Source organism: Plodia interpunctella, chromosome 29 (assembly GCF_027563975.2).
Source record: "Plodia interpunctella isolate USDA-ARS_2022_Savannah chromosome 29, ilPloInte3.2, whole genome shotgun sequence".
Taxonomy (NCBI): domain Eukaryota; kingdom Metazoa; phylum Arthropoda; class Insecta; order Lepidoptera; family Pyralidae; genus Plodia; species Plodia interpunctella.
Genome location: NC_071322.1, coordinates 3,249,546 through 3,267,599, shown reverse-complemented (window position 1 = coordinate 3,267,599; position 18,054 = coordinate 3,249,546). Strand labels below are relative to the sequence as shown.

The window sequence follows — 18,054 nt, the reverse complement described above, 5'->3', positions numbered from 1 at the left end:
AAATATATGTATAGAGTAAAACATTTTTTGTTTTATTTTTATTTATAATTTATAATCTAACGGCTTGTTCCTGTCCCTGCTTCGCTCCAGTAAAATTTTACACCTAAATATTCCACAGGAATCACACTATCTATTAGTGAAAACCGCATCAAAATCCGTGCAGCAGCTTTTGAGTTAATAGGCAACAATAGCATTCCTAAGGAGAGTTGATGTCAACCAGTGTGTGCAGGTTTCCTCACGACATTAAACCTTCACGGCAAGCGAGTGGTGGTCTATGAAAACTACTAGGAATATGTGAATCAGATTGGTATACAAACTCATTTGACACCAGTAGGATACGAACCTGAGACCTTTCGACCACCACAGGCCGATAATACACAGTGCGACCATAATTTGAACCGATGTTTGAAATTTTGCGTATTTACATAATTTGAAGTACGGAGAAGGATATAGGTAGTACCTTTCATTAAGGAAAATGTTTTTGTTTTCCAAAAGGATATTCACACGCAGGCAATAGCTACTTTATGATTTTACTAGCGAACCGTTCCAGCTTCGTTCGGGTTAATTGGTGTTTTGTGGTTCGTAGAGCGTTTCGACGGGTGCGCACGCGCTGTCATTACAATTTTTCAAATATTAACAAAGACAAGAATGAGTTTTACTATATGTCTTTACATTAATTACTCTGTACTGTAGTAATGTCAATTTTATGAACGATTGATTTTGAAAATGATTCCTTCCTCAGGAAAATTAAATCCTCACAAACTTTCGCATTTTACAATATTAGTAGGGTTAGCATGATTCTTAAAATACACGTTTTAGTAACTATTTTAATTCTAATCATTGGTTTACAACATCAAAGGTGAGAAGATGGCTATAAAACAAATTAGTTAGCTTGTCTGGTATTCTCGAACAGTAGGGTGACCATGCGGCAACGTGAAATTTGATAAGGTAATAATGGTATGAAAAAAATCTGGAATCGTGCTTCTTTTCATTATTATTATCAAAAATAAGTTTAAAAGCATATGTGACATGTATAACACGATTTGACGACCTCACGATATTTGACGAGCTCGGTGGCGCAGTGGTAACGTTCTTGCCACTGAACCGAGAGGTCCCGGGTTCGATCCCCGGTCGGGTCATGACGGAAAATGATCTTTTTCTGATTGGCCCGGGTCTTGGATGTTTATCTATATATGTATTTGTTACAAAATATAGTATCGTTGAGTTAGTATCCCATAACACAAGTCTCGAACTTACTTTGGGGCTAGCTCAATCTGTGTGATTTGTCCTAATATATTTATTTATTTATTTGTAACAAATCAATTTAAATGTGTTAAGGCACCTCTATTGCATTGTTTGTGCGACTTCCTTTACATCTCACCATCGAGTCGATTCGCCCGCGTTAATTTGAAAGGTGGGTACCTTTCAAATTAACGCGCGCAATGTCCTTCTCCATACTTCGAACTATCTATAGGTAAGTAAGTATGCAAATTCTCAAGAAGATTTGTTGAGTAGATAGAGCGTGAAGAGGTAACAAACAAACTTGCTTTCACAATTTGCTTGGCTTTGCTTTTAAGGTCTCGATACGAGACACAACGCATGCCTTTTCTTTCAGTGGACTTTCATAACTTTTCCTCGGTCTCCCTGGACCTCTTCTTCCTTTCAGCTTACCTTCAATAATAGACCGAGCGAGCAAAGCGAGCGAATTTGGGGCAAAAATATTTTTTATATATGTAAGTTATGTATGTTTGTAACGCGGTAACTTTCCAACCATTGGTTTGATTTTGATGAAATTTAAAAAGTACGTTGGATCTATCAATAGAATTTTTAAGTTCACGAGGCATCATAATCGGTTAAAGTCGTTTTTGAAATATTCACAATTTTATGAAAACTCATCGAAATTTATTGCGTTCGCGAAGTCTAATTTCGTGGCGAACAACTACTTAGTATGAAAATTTTATGATTATCCGAATTTTTCCCTAATCACGGCCACCGCATGCGCACACGCCACATGGCTCCTTCGGATCGGAAACGAGCTGGATCTGTACACAACCTTCCACAAATAAACTCGTGCTTCGGAAAAGTGAATAATAAAACATGTTTTTATACCAGTGGGGCCAGCACGAATATTTGCGAGTGATGATAGAAAATATATACCTATAGATAGAAAAGTCATAATAATTTTCATACACACTTTCACGCCCTATTATCGTCATTTGGGAGTTGATTTTTGAAAATGGTAGCCTATGTTTTAACGGAGGTTGTTCTGTATGCATGCATACCAAATTTATTCAAAATCGGTCCAGCGATTTAGCCGTGAAAGCGGAACAGACTGCTGTCAGACGTAACAATTCTACGCTGACGAAGTCGCGGGTAAACAGCTAGTAAACTATAATTACGTAACTGTTAAAGGTTAGAAGTTATAAATACATAGCTTCATATTATTAAAGGATATGTGTAGGTATGTTTGTAAGTACAATATACACTTTTATTTGTATAGACATATTTAATTCAATGCCACAAAAACATATGTGTGACGTTAATGAAATTGAAATATTGGCAATAAGTAATTGTAATAAACTTGCTCCAATATTGACTGTCTGGCGTGCGAGCGAGACAGGAACACGATTAGAAAAGGAAACCAAAAATGGGTTTCTTACTGGGTAAATTCGGAATACACATTTTCTACGCACTTTCAAAAGTAGGTTTAATGTAACTAAGTTTTGCTTGTAATTCCGCCCATGTTTAACTGGGTCATTGCAACTATATCTCCATAATCCATATAATTTCATCAAAATCGACTCAGCGGGCAAGCTGCGTGACAGACTTCGGCATTAATAATTATGGAAGAATGTATATCACTAAAGAATGGTTAATAATTTATTTATTTTCTCTTAAATTCTTCCTAATTTCTCGTGTTGGAAAAGAACTTTTTTTTGTAACTTTTGTGTTTGACAAAATGGCGTACGTGCATTTTTTTGCGTATGTTAAAGTTAACGTCGAAGTTTACCAACACTTAAACGATCTTTTCCAATGATTGATTCCAATGGTTTAATTGTTTAAATAAGAATATTACCAACTGACCACCAAATTTATCTAAGTTTAATTATTATTAAACACCAAAGTAGTCCGAAATAACAATATAAAAAACATCCATATGCTAAACTTTTTGTCACTTTTTGAATAAGCCCGGGAGTAAACCCATTTCTTAATACAGAATTAATTACTGGAACGAATCGAAGTTAAATGCAACATATTGAGTTATTAATACAAAGCTGTTTTTAGCCATTGTTCAGATTAATACTGCGTAGTTTTTCTATTTTTACAAGTTTTTAGTTAAGTACCTACTTTAAAAAATACCTAAACAAACACTAAAAAAAGACTTATTTTAGTTAAACTGATTCAAATACTATTTAGTTGCGTGGTAGTAATTTTTATTTTTACCATGTGGTTACTTAAAAAAAATATATTTTGTTTCAACTGACTTTAGACTTCTCATGCACGAGAGCTGCTATTCAAAAATCCGGAACTGGCCACTACATTACTATTTAAAAAGTAAAAAATTTGGTATTAGATTTTGTAAATGGAACTTTTTGGCTGTAGAATTGCAGTTTGTTTCTCCGACTGTCAATTGTTTTCATTGTTTGGCGCGAATTTGTAAATAGGGAGTATTACTGCATCTTATCCCAGAGCCAAAGTACAGCACTTGTATGTTAGGTACACAAAAGCTTTGCCGCCTTTTGCTGTGTCGATTAAAACGTTTATTTTAGAGTACTTTATTAATCCTTTCATTATGTAAGCATTCGTTTGTGAAAATATACAACAATGTAGCATATTCGGGTGCCGAAATATTGGGAAAAATCGTATTTCATAAGATAAAAAACTTCGAAAACTATGAGATACGCCTCACGTCGCAAAATTTTCGAGCCAGTAAACGGTCGAAAAAAAGCTCGGAACACTTCACACGTGAAGACTTATTAAAATATCAAAATCAAAATCAATCATTTATTCAGAAATTAGGCCTTCACGTCATATTCTAAATTAAATGATGTTTACCAAAGCTACAAACTACTAGCAGAACGACCACTGCTGAGAAGAAATGCCGAAAGAAACTCATTCAAACAGTGTTGGTCCCTATTATGCCAGAAGGGCTTACCATTTTTTAAATATAAATTTATGTATAATTTTTTATCAGTAATATAACATGTAAGTACACAATAAAGTACATGGTCAAAAGGTATACTGAAACATATTATGATTGTGATCGAGTGCTGATGAAAGGCAAATATATATACACTTGATAATAGATATGGATATATATATAGACTTCATACAGGGGCTTACCATCATCTCTTAACGCGATCCACTTTACGACCTAAACTGAACTGCATCGCAAATTCGTACCATCGACTTAATTTGTATGAAAATATGGACTTCATACAGGTAAGATCTTCAGTCAAAATCAAGTTTATATCAGATTATGACCACAGTTGACCAAATAATGCAGAACATAACCTAAAATAGTGTTATTATTTTCAGGATAATCCACTAAATCATTCCTTTTTCCCTTAAACTCGCACCACGATTGCGTAGAAGGTATTTTTGGTCATATATCTGTAACAATATTGAAAATTGGCGCTTTTTGCCTGCATTGGCAATGTTTGTGTACCTTAGTTGTACCAGTAGCGCCATCTGCGATGAGCTTTGCGTAATATGCCCTATTGCGTGACAATGTTTAATATGGATTTAAGTAGAGAAAATTGTCTTGCGCTGCTTTATTATGATTTTCGACGTGGTCCAACTAAACAGTAGTGTATCGATCAACTCAGTACGACTTCTGGGGATAAAGCATCATCGAAGAATACTCTGTATCACTGGTTTAGTGATTTTAATCTTCGGACGTCGAATGGACAATGGTAAAGATGATCGGTCAAAATCATTTAATGAGTGAACTAATGATGCAAGATCGTCGTGTTACATAACAAGAGACAGAGGCGTCCTCAGGCATTAATATATAACTAATATACATAACATTATACAAACACTTTTCTGCAAAAAAGTTTTACGCGTTAGATAGCGCACAGCTTGACAATACAGATCAAAAACATACTCGTGTCGATTTGTGCAAAAATATCATTAAAAAGTACAATCTTACGATTGTACTGCATGAAAAGCTGTTTTAATACCTATACAGATGATGAAAATTGGATTTATACTTAATATGATTTATTTGCTTGCTGATAAAGTTAATGCCTTTAAATAATATATCGAACGCGAAATAAAATTGTGTTTTACAAGTTTCGGATAGGATTAATCGGCAAATCACATCAGGCAAAATTATCTAAGTAGGTAGCTGTTACTTTATCCGTCAGATTACAAATTAAAGTCACAAATAATTTATCACATGTTAAACATATACATATGTATTTACATAAATTTTATAAAGTAATTTAAATTTTAATATTTAATTTATGATTATTTAATTAGCTTGCAGAACACATGTACCTATATTTGTTTAGAGTGGTGAATTTGTCAAGCATTGTGTTGTTCCAGTATATAAACTGTAGGATTTTGTATGAGTTACGTTACATCTGGATATCCACTGCAACATGAAGCTGACAATTGCTTTGGTACTCCTCACGGTAAGAACTCTTTTTTTTTTTATTTAAGATTTTTTTTATTAATTCCTTTTCGAAATATAACCCCTCATTTACACTCAGTCACTGCCACTTCTCCTGCCGCTGCCGGAAATATTTCCCTAAATACTTCTGCGGCGATAACGACGCGAGTGAGCATTACACTCAGCCTTCATATTCTTATTCTCTCTCTCTCTCTCTTTTTTATTTATCGACTCGCAAAAATGACTGACGTCGATCTCAGTGGGACATTTTGTTTTTTGGTTTAGTTTATCCGTAAGGTAAAGGGATCTAAGCCCATACAGCCAGTTGTGGCTGTGGGGTGGGACATGTTGTAGCTGTAAAAAAAGTTTTATTTATTCCGTCCATGGCATACCCAATAGGTATACCATATATCTAATAATTAGTTTTTATGCTGTTTTACACGTTTACTAGCTGCTCCCCGGGGCTTTGCTCCCGTGGGAATTTCGAGATAAAAAGTACCCTATCCTATGTGTTATTGCAGATTATACCAAACCGTGTACCAAATTTCATAACTATCCGTCCAGTAGATTTTGCGTGAAAGAGTAACAAACATACACACATCCTCACAAACTTTTGCATTTATAATATTAGTAGGATATGTATATTTTTAAGACAAAAAAATGTTTTTTTCTAATTACCTAATTGTCTTCACCATTTGTTAGTCTGATTCCTGAAAAGCGTTCAAGTTATACACTTGAAATATTGTGGTTTTACCCGAGCGAAGCCGGGACGGGCCGCTAAACAGTATTTTATAGAATTACTAGCAGCTTTGCCCGCGTTAATTTTCCGACATGAAAGGTACCCTATGTCCTTATCTCCACACTTCAAACTACATGTATGCAAAATTTCAAGAAGATTGGTTGACTTGATAGAGCGTAAGGAGATAACAAACAAACTTACTTTTGCATTTATAATATTAGCTAGGATAGACTAAAAACTGTTTATTAATTAAAACAATTTTTATTTTCTAGGCGTTGGTAGCCTGCCAGGCTGCCCCAAAACCCGGAGGTAATAACTTCTTTTAAATATTTTTTTCGAGTGTGATTATATTATAACCTATCAAACAAAATACCTACCTATGAATCGAAAAAGTTACATTCAATGTAATAGAGAGTTTCGACCTGTCATTACGTCTTGAGGAAGGAATCGTTTTCCAAAATCAATCATTCATAGAATTAACATTACCACAGTACAGATTTTAAAGTTTGATAGTAAAACGAATGTATGGCTTTGTTAAGATTTTAAAAATTGTAATGACAGCGCGGCCGCAGCTCTGAGAAAACACACATTCGTTACATTAATCCATTCAGTCGTGCGCCATTATTTTACATTATATTGGTTTTGACAATGATGTGTTGTTGTACATACGTCGAAAAATCAAAATCAAATCATTTATTCAGAAATTAGGCCTTCATAGGCACATTTTCACGTCATATTCTAAATTAAATGATATTTACCAAAGCTACAAATTACTAGTATTTCGGAACGACCACTGCTGAGAAGAAATGCCGAAAGAAACTCATTCAAACAGTGTTGATCCCTATCATGCCAGAAGGGCTTACCATTTTTTAAATAGAAATTTATGTATAATTTTTTATCAGTAAATAACAATGTAAGTACACAATAAAGTACATTGTCAAAATCATACGATTTACAAGTACAATATCTACTTACGTTTAAGCAGCCATTTGTTATCATAATGATCAAAAATAAGTGTACCTATTCAGTCATTGTCATCTGCGCCATTTTAATTTTTCCCTTCCCAATTTCAGGCCAGGACATCCTGCTGAGCTCCGTCAGCTCTAGTTCCAGCTCAAGCTCCAGCTCAAGCTCAAGCGAAGAAAGCTCATCTTCCTCGTCCATCTCCCAAAGCAGTTCCAATAATGGCCTAGTCGAGGAATCTAGCCAAAGCTCATCTAGCAGTTCAAGCTCAGATGCCGCATCAAGCAACCAATCTAGCGAAAGCTCTATAATAATTGCTTCTGGTGGAGTAGTCAGTAGTTCATCTAACAGCGGCTCATCTAGTAACAGTGGATCGTCTAGCAGCGGATCATCTAGCAGCGGCTCATCTAGCAACAGTGGATCATCTAGCAGCGGTTCATCTAGCAATAGTGGATCATCTAGCAACAATGGATCATCTAGCAGTGGTTCATCTAGCAACAGTGGATCATCTAGCAACAGTGGATCATCTAGCAACAGTGGATCATCTAGCAACAGCGGTTCATCTAGCAACAGTGGATCATCTAGTAACAGTGGATCATCTAGTAACAGTGGATCATCTAACAGCGGTTCATCTGGCAGCAGTGGATCATCTAGCAACAGCGGATCATCTAGCAACAATGGATCATCTAGCAGCGGTTCATCTAGCAACAGTGGATCATCTAGTAACAGTGGATCATCTAACAACGGTTCATCTGGCAGCAGTGGATCTTCTAGTGGATCATCTAGCAACAGTGGATCATCTAGCAGCGGTTCATCTAGCAACAGCGGATCATCTAGCAACAATGGATCATCTAGCAGCGGTTCATCTAGCAACAGTGGATCATCTAGTAACAGTGGATCATCTAACAGCGGTTCATCTGGCAGCAGTGGATCATCTAGCAACAGTGGATCATCTAGCAACAGTGGATCATCTAGCAACAGTGGATCATCTAGCAACAGTGGATCATCTAGCAACAGTGGATCATCTAGCAACAGTGGATCATCTAGCAACAGTGGATCATCTAGCAACAATGGATCATCTAGTAACAGTGGATCATCTAACAGCGGTTCATCTGGCAGCAGTGGATCATCTAGCAACAGCGGATCATCTAGCAACAATGGATCATCTAGCAGCGGTTCATCTAGCAACAGTGGATCATCTAACAGCGGTTCATCTGGCAGCAGTGGATCATCTAGCAACAGTGGATCATCTAGTAACAGTGGATCGTCTAGCAGCGGTTCATCTGGCAGCAGTGGATCATCTAGCAACAGTGGATCATCTAGCAACAGCGGCTCATCTAGTAACAGTGGATCGTCTAGCAGCGGTTCATCTGGCAGCAGCGGTTCATCTGGCAGCAGTGGATCATCTGGCAGCGGTTCATCTAGCAACAGCGGCTCATCTAGTAACAGTGGATCGTCTAGCAGCGGTTCATCTGGCAGCAGTGGATCATCTAGCAGCGGTTCATCTAGCAACAGCGGCTCATCTAGTAACAGTGGATCGTCTAGCAGCGGTTCATCTGGCAGCAGTGGATCATCTAGCAACAATGGATCATCTAGCAGCGGTTCATCTAGCAACAGCGGCTCATCTAGTAACAGTGGATCGTCTAGCAGCGGTTCATCTGGCAGCAGTGGATCATCTAGCAACAGTGGATCATCTAGCAACAATGGATCATCTAGCAGCGGTTCATCTAGCAACAGCGGCTCATCTAGTAACAGTGGATCGTCTAGCAACAGCGGCTCATCTAGTAACAGTGGATCGTCTAGCAGCGGTTCATCTGGCAGCAGTGGATCATCTAGCAATAATGGATCATCTAGCAGCGGTTCATCTAGCAACAGCGGCTCATCTAGTAACAGTGGATCGTCTAGCAGCGGTTCATCTGGCAGCAGTGGATCATCTAGCAACAATGGATCATCTAGCAGCGGTTCATCTAGCAACAGCGGCTCATCTAGTAACAGTGGATCGTCTAGCAGCGGTTCATCTGGCAGCAGCGGTTCATCTGGCAGCAGTGGATCATCTAGCAACAGTGGATCATCTAGCAACAGTGGATCATCTAGCAACAGTGGATCATCTAGTAACAGTGGATCGTCTAGCAGCGGTTCATCTGGCAGCAGCGGTTCATCTGGCAGCAGTGGATCATCTAGCAACAGCGGATCATCTAGCAACAGTGGATCTTCTAGCAACAGTGGATCATCTAACAGCGGTTCATCTGGCAGCAGTGGATCATCTAGCAACAGCGGATCATCTAGCAACAGCGGCTCATCTAGTAACAGTGGATCGTCTAGCAGCGGTTCATCTGGCAGCAGCGGTTCATCTGGCAGCAGTGGATCATCTGGCAGCAGTGGATCATCTAGCAACAGTGGATCATCTAGCAACAGTGGTTCATCTAGCAACAGCGGCTCATCTAGTAACAGTGGATCGTCTAGCAGCGGTTCATCTGGCAGCAGTGGATCATCTAGCAGCGGTTCATCTAGCAACAGTGGATCGTCTAGCAACAGCGGTTCATCTAGCAACAACAACAATGGCAGTAGTGCAAACGGCGGTTCCAACTCTGGTAGTAGCAGTGGAAGTTCTGGATCCAGTAGGTAAGAAAACTTAGGTACTTAAGAAATGCCTACCTATTTAAACAACTAGCTACTTAAATACATTATCGGAAGATAAAATACACTGACCAAAAAATCTATAATAAGTACAACACTAAGAGAGAAACTGTAGACCCGTCTAGTTATTTGATGAAATTCCTTACAAATATGATAAGACCGCCTTTGTTGCGTCTGTATGAAAGCGATAATATCAAAAATTACCGCACGAATTTTTGGACGGTTATCATCATAGATATTGAGGATTCATGAGGAATAATAATATTTTTGATGGTTATGTACCCGAACCATCATCATCACAGGGTGCCATCTTCGAATTGAAGTTTGGAGGTCAGCATACGAAAACCCTCGCGGCTTTGGGCCGCTATTTTATACCCGAACCAGGACACAGGCATTTATATTCTTAATCCAACTTGAAACCTCTACACATTCCTCTTTCGTCATTAAAAATATCTCGAAGTCTCAACAGACAGACAACGAAATCATATCATTTTGTGAGTTTTTCATTCACAAAATTAAATTCAAAAAAATAATAATACAATAGTATTTTATAAGTAATTCAGATATAATAATATCTGAATAAATTTGAGCGTACAAAAGACCAATAACGATTATTTCAGCTCCAGCCAGAGCACCTCATCAGAAAGCAGCGCAGCCAGCAGCTCAAGTCAGGCTAGTCAATCAAGTCAAGCCGTTGCGAGCACACAAAGTTCGATATCTTCATCTTCACAGAGCTCCTCATCATCAAGCTCGAGCAGCTCGAGCAGCTCGAGTAGCTCGAGTTCTGAAGATGTAACTGTAACCACCAATGTCTAGACCCAGATCTCTCGATCGATAAACGGCAATTGAATATGAATTTAGTTTGTAGCTTTGTTGGAGAACTCGACTTCAATAATCATTGTTAAAATACTAAAATATATTGCTTTCGAGCACTGAATACATTTTACGAGCATTTAATATGGATTTTGATTTTAACCACTACCTTAGTTTTTCTATAATCAGTCCATGGACTGTAAAATTAATTTAGAACATTAGTGGCACATAGGGAATTACTGCGCACATGAAGCGTATTACTGCGTATTACTGCGTATTTATCCCGCCAGAGTGTAGCACTGTGTGGTTTGGTAAACAAAAGCTTTGCCGCCATTTGCTAAGTCTATTAAAATATTTATTTTAGAGTACTTTATTAATCCTTTCATTATGTAAGCATTCGTTTGTGAAAATATACTTAGCATATTCGGGTGCCGAAACATTGGGAAAAATAGTTTTCCAAAAGATAAAAAACTTCGATAACTACGGGAAACCGCCTCACGCTGTAAAATTTTCAAGCCTGTAAATCGAAAATAAGCCCGGAACACTTCACACCTGAAGACTTATTAAAATATAGACATCATACAGATGAGATCTTCAGTCAAAATCAAGTGTATCAGTTTATGACCACAGTTGACCAAATAATGCAGAAGATAACCTAAAATGGTGTTATTTCTACCTTCAGTTTTTTTATGGTCTAAAACTGAAGTCTTAATAGTGTACTCAAAAGCGACAAAGAACTGCTAAACGTGAAAAAAAAAATTGCTTTCGATTCAAATTTGTTACTGTTTCACGCAAAATCTATGGAATGGATTGTTGTGAAATTTGCTACAATTATATTTATTTATTTTATTTATTTATTGACAAAAAAATACAGTCACATAGTCTTATAATTAAATTATAAATCAATAATATATTTTTTAATGTGGGTACATCACAGATCACACAGGTATAGTGAATTATCATTGTGTGCATGCGGAACACGTTCGTGTAATAATGAGCAGAGAATCTTTAGTATGCGGAGTTGTCGAGTCGGTTAGTATATAGGTAGAACAGGTACATGGGTAGAATATAACCTGGAATAGCACATAGGGTATTTTTATCCCGACATTAACACGCTAATAAATGTTTATTCTTTTTTAATGATCTATTTCTTACTAGCATTTGCATTGATATGAAATCAAAGGAATCAATAAGAGAAAAACATATAATATCAATAAGAGATGGTATAAATTGCACACTACATTTAATACATCAAAGCTAATTTATATCCTTTCAGTCTGTATTCGATCGCCGTTTGCCTGTAAACAATAAAATAAAAAGTTAAAATCCATACTGATATTATAAATGCGCTAGTTAGTAAACTGCTGGATCGATTTTGATAAAATGTATTATTCATATATTAGTTAAAGAACCCCATTCAAACGTAGGCAACTTTTTTTCAAGATAAAAAAACCAAATTATTAAAATAGTGGGTGATGAATGAAAGAAAGAAAGATATTTAATGGTTTAACCATTTATATAGCAAGTACTTCAAGTTATTGTTATAGTAGTACCTACTAAGTATATTATAAGTATTAACGATTGCACCAAAATACGCTTACTCATATCCGTGCTCACTTACCTGTCAAATCAAGTTTTCAAAGTGACAGGAGTTGTGACAGTTTCTGTGACAGGTGGAATCACCGCTTCAGTAGTTTGAGCCGTTGTGGTGGGGGGCGATGTGGCGTGAGCTGTCGTTGTTACTACCTTGCGATTTCTCAATACTTTCTTCTTTGACCTCGACTTCTTTCTGAGAGTTTTCCTCCTTTCTGGTGGTGCTTCATCATCCGGCTTTGGCGCTTCTAAGTGTCAAATAAGAAATATTTCGTACAGAAAAATAAGTATGGCTCACATGCAACGGTAACCTGTACAGACGGTCTGTAGCTAGTGCTAGAAAAGATACAAATGAACACTGTTTGAATCGTACTCCCTAATCGATGTGCGTGTGGCCTGAGGCCCACGGGGGATTTAGTGAACATTCCGAAAGAAATGTCAAAATTGGAATTGGAATTAGATTTTATGAAAGCCCCCAAGCCTACCTGTATCTCAAAATGATACATGACATGCTACAAATAAAGTTATTACGCCTAAATCTAATCTTGCATAACTAGCGTGACGATCTCGGTGGCGCAGTGGTAAAGTGCTTGCCCCTGAGAGGTTCCGGGTTCGATCCCCGGTCGGGTCATGATGGAAAATGATCTTTTTCTGACTGAGTCTTGTATGTTTATCTATATATGTATATGTTACAAAATATAGTATCGTTGAGTTAATATCCCACAACACAAGTCTAGAACTTACTTTGGGGCTAGCTCAATCAGTGTGATTTGTCCTAATATATTTATTTATTTATAACGAAATTTGTGAAGACAACGTATTATCCTAAAACGCTGTCCTATATTATACAATCTTCGTGTGATATTGGCCCTCAGACCACACGCACATCCGTTTTCCCGCTTTCTATTATTGTTTCGTCTCCACTTCGCACGATCGTCGGCATCCCTAGTTGTCAGACCATTGTCACGCATATCATCCTTGACGATATCTAGCCAACACATAATTTTCGCATTATATTTGGATGTATGGGTTTTCAAGACCACTCATTACCAACAAAATGGAGTATGCTAAAAATATCTCACTTCAATAAACTAGTTGTTCGCCGCGAACTTTAGACATCGCAAACACAATAAATTTTTGATGACTTTTTCCAAAATTGTGATTATTTCAAAAACAACTTAACCGATTTTGATGCCGCACGAAATTGAAAATTCTACATACCTTTTAAATTTCATCACAATAAGACCAACGGTTTGGAAATTGTTGCGTTACAAACTACATACATACATACAAAAAATGTATTTTTGCCCCAAATTGACTTGTAGACGGTTACGGGTTACGGGACGGTAGTTCGGTCAAAAATATGGTAAGAATCATTTCCATATTGTGCAGAACGGAGAAATAAATAAAATTACAATTAGTACCTTCGCCACCAGCGTCTTCTTCCTTAGGCTTTTCTTCTCCGCCTTCATCACCTTCGTTCGGTTTCTCTTCACCCTCAGCAGCTGCTGCGGCAGTTGTTTCATCACCAGCTGGAGCTGCGGTTGTTTCTTCACCCTCCGCGGCCGCAGTTGTCTCCTCACCCTCTGCGGCCGCAGTTGTCTCCTCACCCTCAGCGGCTGCAGTTGTTTCCTCTCCCTCCGCCCCTGTAGTGGCGTCGCCCGCCATCGCTTCTGTTTCTTCCGCTTCACAAATGATTATTAAATTTATATGTGTAGTCTAAAGCATAGATACAATTTCGATACAAACAATATGATTATATTTTAGGCGGTCTTTAGGCGATTGATTATACGAAGCAAATAGGTATATCTTTATATCTAACGCATAACCTTCCAAAAGTCGTATAAGGTACATAGAGACTAACATATTTTGTTCTACGACTTTAACTTATAAAAGGTTCTATATGTTCTCTATATTCGATTTCGCTACATAACGCTACTGTACTGCCTCGTTTTGCTTGGCTGTTACATACAGTTTCTTAACTGTATGTTAATTGTGTAGAATCGCAAATTATATAGTTTTTGTTTATATGAAAAAAAAAACTAATTAATCACGAAAAGTCGTAGAAAAAAGTTGCTTGTTTTGATGTACCCAAGTAGTCTTTAGGAGGTTTTGCGTTTGATACCAATAACCATGTATATTACATTAAATAAAGATGTTTTTAACTTATTTCGTGTTCTGTCCTTATATTTATTTTATGTTTGCGTCTTCACATTAGTGATATAATTAATGGATAAGAAAACAGCGCAACGATCGAAACTCAGAATTTTTAAAGCAAGCTTTTGTTGCTCAGTCAGAGATCTTACTGCATTTAATGTGTGACAAAAATTCATGTCCGCGGAGTAAAGCGTAAGATGTTTCCACGTCGAGTGCCGTTGCCGGATGCACCATCAAGGTCATGTTTATCATAATAATGCATTGTCATCCACACTAAACGTGTGTACAATATTTCAGCTCAATCGGTTGAAGATATCTGCTTCAAAATCGAGTTGCATGATTCAACCCGAGACATAGGGACATAGGTTACGTTGCAAGTTTAATAAAAGCTTGTAAGTATTATAGAAAGAAAAGACGTACAGAATTAATGTTACCGCTTTGTATTTTTACTATTATGTGATTCTGATTTGCATTTATCTTATTTTATTGAATGATTTATTGATACAAACTTAATTTATTTTTGTCCATATTTTCGCGCCATGTTTTTGGCTATCATCACTAGGCCAGGCCTGTTTCGATGCCCATTCTTATTTTAAATAAAATTCTTATTCTTATTTTTTTTATTATAAAACAAATGGTTATAATATTACCAGGCTTTTCAGTGGTCGCTGGCTCAGAACTTTCTTCTTCACCTTCTCTGAAAATAAATTATTATATTCATATCTCCTCTCCTCAAGGCAACCTGGATGAGATTGCACTAGCGATAATGTCTTCTATTGTACAGTCAAAAGCACATCAGGTTACCCTGCATGAACCTCTATGGCGCGGTAATAGCGGCGAGTTTGCAATGAATTAGGGAAGGCTGATGTGCTGTTGACTGTACACTCAATCTTGTCCAAATTTGTATTTTGTATCATGTTTTTGGAACAATAAAGTGTTTTTTTTAAGGTCCCTGGTTCGAATCCTACTCGTGCCACATATAGCAGTTTTCACCGACCACCAGTTACTTCCGGAAGGAAAACATCGTGAGGAAACTGACACATTGGTGGACAGTTTAATTCACTATTATGTATGCGATTAACGGCCACTAGATGGCGGTAAGTGGTCGTAAAAGTCATGTCAGATGCCGTTAATCGACTTGAACAAACTATGACACCAGTGTTAGCTATTTACACTGGAAAATAAATAACATGTTACTTTTTACAAAGCGCGCGCGCAAACTATAAGTTGCGGGAACAACTAGTACTTAACTACTTAAAAATAACTTACTTAATGTCCAAAATAGTCTTAGTGACAGTGGAACCGTGAATCATGAACACAGCTTGGTAGACTCCGGCGTATCCCATAGTAAATTCTGTTAGTTTTATCTTTAAAGAGCTACCGGTCGCCTGCAAAAGTTAGAAAATTATGTACTACTAGATGTTGCCCGGGCCTTCGCTCCCGTGGGAATTTTGAGATAAAATATAGCCTATACCAATCTTGGATAATGTATCTTACTAATGGTGGAAGAATTTTTGAAATCGATTCGGTAGTTTCGGAGATTACCAGCCTCTAACATAACTCACAAACGCTTACCTCTTTATAATAATAGTATAGTAGAACTTATTTTACCCTTGAATTTAAAAATATGAAAACAACAAGAAGAAAACTGACTCTCGTGAAAAAATTCAAGTGACTCAACGTACTTACGTATGTTGTATACAGACTATAAATTAGTTTGATGTAAAACGATATGGATAGTAGTAGAAATATAGGGCTTTTTTATTTTATTTAGCTTTTGCCCGCGCCTTCACCCGCGTTTAATTCGTGCGTTCGCTTATAAATTATTAATGTCAATATATCGGGTTCTAAGTAATATATCGCGATGAAACCTGTACAAGATTTTAATTTAGACCATCCGCTATACAACTGAAAAAACAGCATCAAATTCCATTCAGTAGTTTTTATGTTTTGCGGAAACAAACACATCACACTTAAGTTTTTTACAATAATGTCATTTTCGCCACAAGCTTTTATTGTCGTCAGAGAGATCTTATGGCATTTAATAGATGACAAAAACCCATGTCCGTGCTGTAAACGATTGAGGAGTTTCCTTGTTTGGAGCCGACTGCACCATCAGGTCATGCTTATCATAATAATGCTTTGTCATGGAAACTGAAGCGACGTGGGAAATTTCAAGACAACTGGAAGTAGGAGAAATCTAACTTGCAAGATGTGATTGCAGACAGACAACGGGACAGGTGAAACTAAATAAAAGCTTATAAACACTTACCGCGTAACATGCTAAAGGAGAAACATCGAATCGTCTCGTTGGTTCCAGGTCTAATGGAACTCCGTTGACTGAGACCTGTTGGACAACATTTATTTAAACTGAAACGGATACAGTATCACACCTTTCACTGATTAGATTATTTAGACTATGGTGTGTATATGTGGCGACATCTATCAGACTTCATGTACAACGTCGCACACGCAAAAGCCGACTAAAAGCAACTGCGATACAAGCCCCACAGATGGTTCGTAACACTGCAAAAAGATGGCGCTATGATCAACTCACAATACAAACGAACGAGCCTGAACACGCATGTAGTGTGTTTACGATTGGTTGGATATATACAAACTCTGTTAACGCCATGCGGTTCCCCAGGCGCAACACCTAGCCTGGCACTATATCGCCTATGAAGAACCTCTAGTTTTTAGTCCTTTCCCTTGATTGCCTTTTACATATTGCGCGGGAGGAGCAGCTACTGGCACTAACCTTTTCAACAGTACACCCTTCGCAGCTGATCGGCGTTTCATACTCAAATTGCTCGCCAATTTTCGGTGCATCCATTGACTCGTCTGCCGCGTTTACATCTAATAGAAAATTCACAAGTCATGTCAGTATCATAAGATAAGTTGACGACCTCGGTGGCGCAGTGGTAAAGTTCTTGCCACTGAACCGAGAGGTCCCGGAATCGGGCCCCGGTCATGATGGAAAATGATCTTTTTCTGATTGGCCCGGTCTTGGATGTTTATCTATATATGTATTTGTTATAAAATATAGTATCGTTGAGTTAGTATCCCATAACACAAGTCACGAACTTACTTTGGGGCTAGCTCAATCTGTGTGATTTGTCCCAATTTAATTATTTATTTGTTTCTAAGTACCTATTCCACGTTTATGCTCTAACAAAATGGCGGCATTATTGTACGAGAATCCATTATTAACGTGGGAATAACATAATTTACAATCCCTTACAAGAAAATTAATCCCTGAAATTGACAAAGAATGGAGGAATTGATCAGAGATTCGTGGATGAAAATAATATAATGAATATAATATATTACCAGGAGCTGCAAAGAAAATAGATGTTATGAAATACAATAATAGGAAGCGGTGACGGCCCAGTGGTTAAAACCGTCTGCCTGTGATCGAAAGGTCCCGGATTCGAATTCTACTTGTAACACATGAGTTTGTATAGTAGCGACTCACGTATAATAGTTTTCACCGCCACTTGCTTCCGATGAAGGAAAACATCCTGAGGAAACC

The 18,054-nt window shown here is 37.5% G+C and overlaps 2 protein-coding genes across 4 annotated transcripts; one reads left to right on the top strand and one right to left on the bottom strand.

Moving 5' to 3' along the window:
* The first annotated feature begins 3,294 nt into the window (after positions 1 to 3,294).
* Positions 3,295 to 10,916, top strand: LOC128682143 (uncharacterized transmembrane protein DDB_G0289901-like). Of its 3 annotated transcripts, none has more exons than XM_053766699.1 (5): positions 3,295 to 3,335; positions 5,488 to 5,642; positions 6,632 to 6,668; positions 7,433 to 9,944; positions 10,580 to 10,916. In XM_053766699.1, exons 2-5 carry the CDS (start codon positions 5,610 to 5,612, stop codon positions 10,773 to 10,775), a joined length of 2,778 nt encoding a protein of 925 aa, XP_053622674.1. In that variant the 5' UTR covers positions 3,295 to 3,335; positions 5,488 to 5,609; the 3' UTR covers positions 10,776 to 10,916. The 3 variants fall into 3 exon arrangements, with proteins under 3 accessions (XP_053622674.1, XP_064293000.1, XP_053622673.1); XM_064436930.1 differs by lacking the exon at positions 3,295 to 3,335 and adding an exon at positions 4,879 to 5,004; XM_053766698.1 differs by lacking the exon at positions 3,295 to 3,335 and having other exon boundaries at positions 5,479 to 5,642.
* A 1,046-nt stretch (positions 10,917 to 11,962) lies between these two features.
* LOC128681932 (neurofilament heavy polypeptide-like) lies at positions 11,963 to 17,436 on the bottom strand. The gene is made up of 7 exons (XM_053766261.2): positions 17,281 to 17,436; positions 16,795 to 16,869; positions 15,792 to 15,910; positions 15,173 to 15,219; positions 13,790 to 14,050; positions 12,394 to 12,613; positions 11,963 to 12,070 (listed from the first exon to the last, which is right to left on the bottom strand). The coding sequence occupies exons 1-6, from the start codon at positions 17,353 to 17,355 to the stop codon at positions 12,402 to 12,404; spliced, it is 789 nt and encodes a 262-aa protein (XP_053622236.2). The 5' UTR covers positions 17,356 to 17,436; the 3' UTR covers positions 11,963 to 12,070; positions 12,394 to 12,401.
* Positions 17,437 to 18,054: the final 618 nt, after the last annotated feature.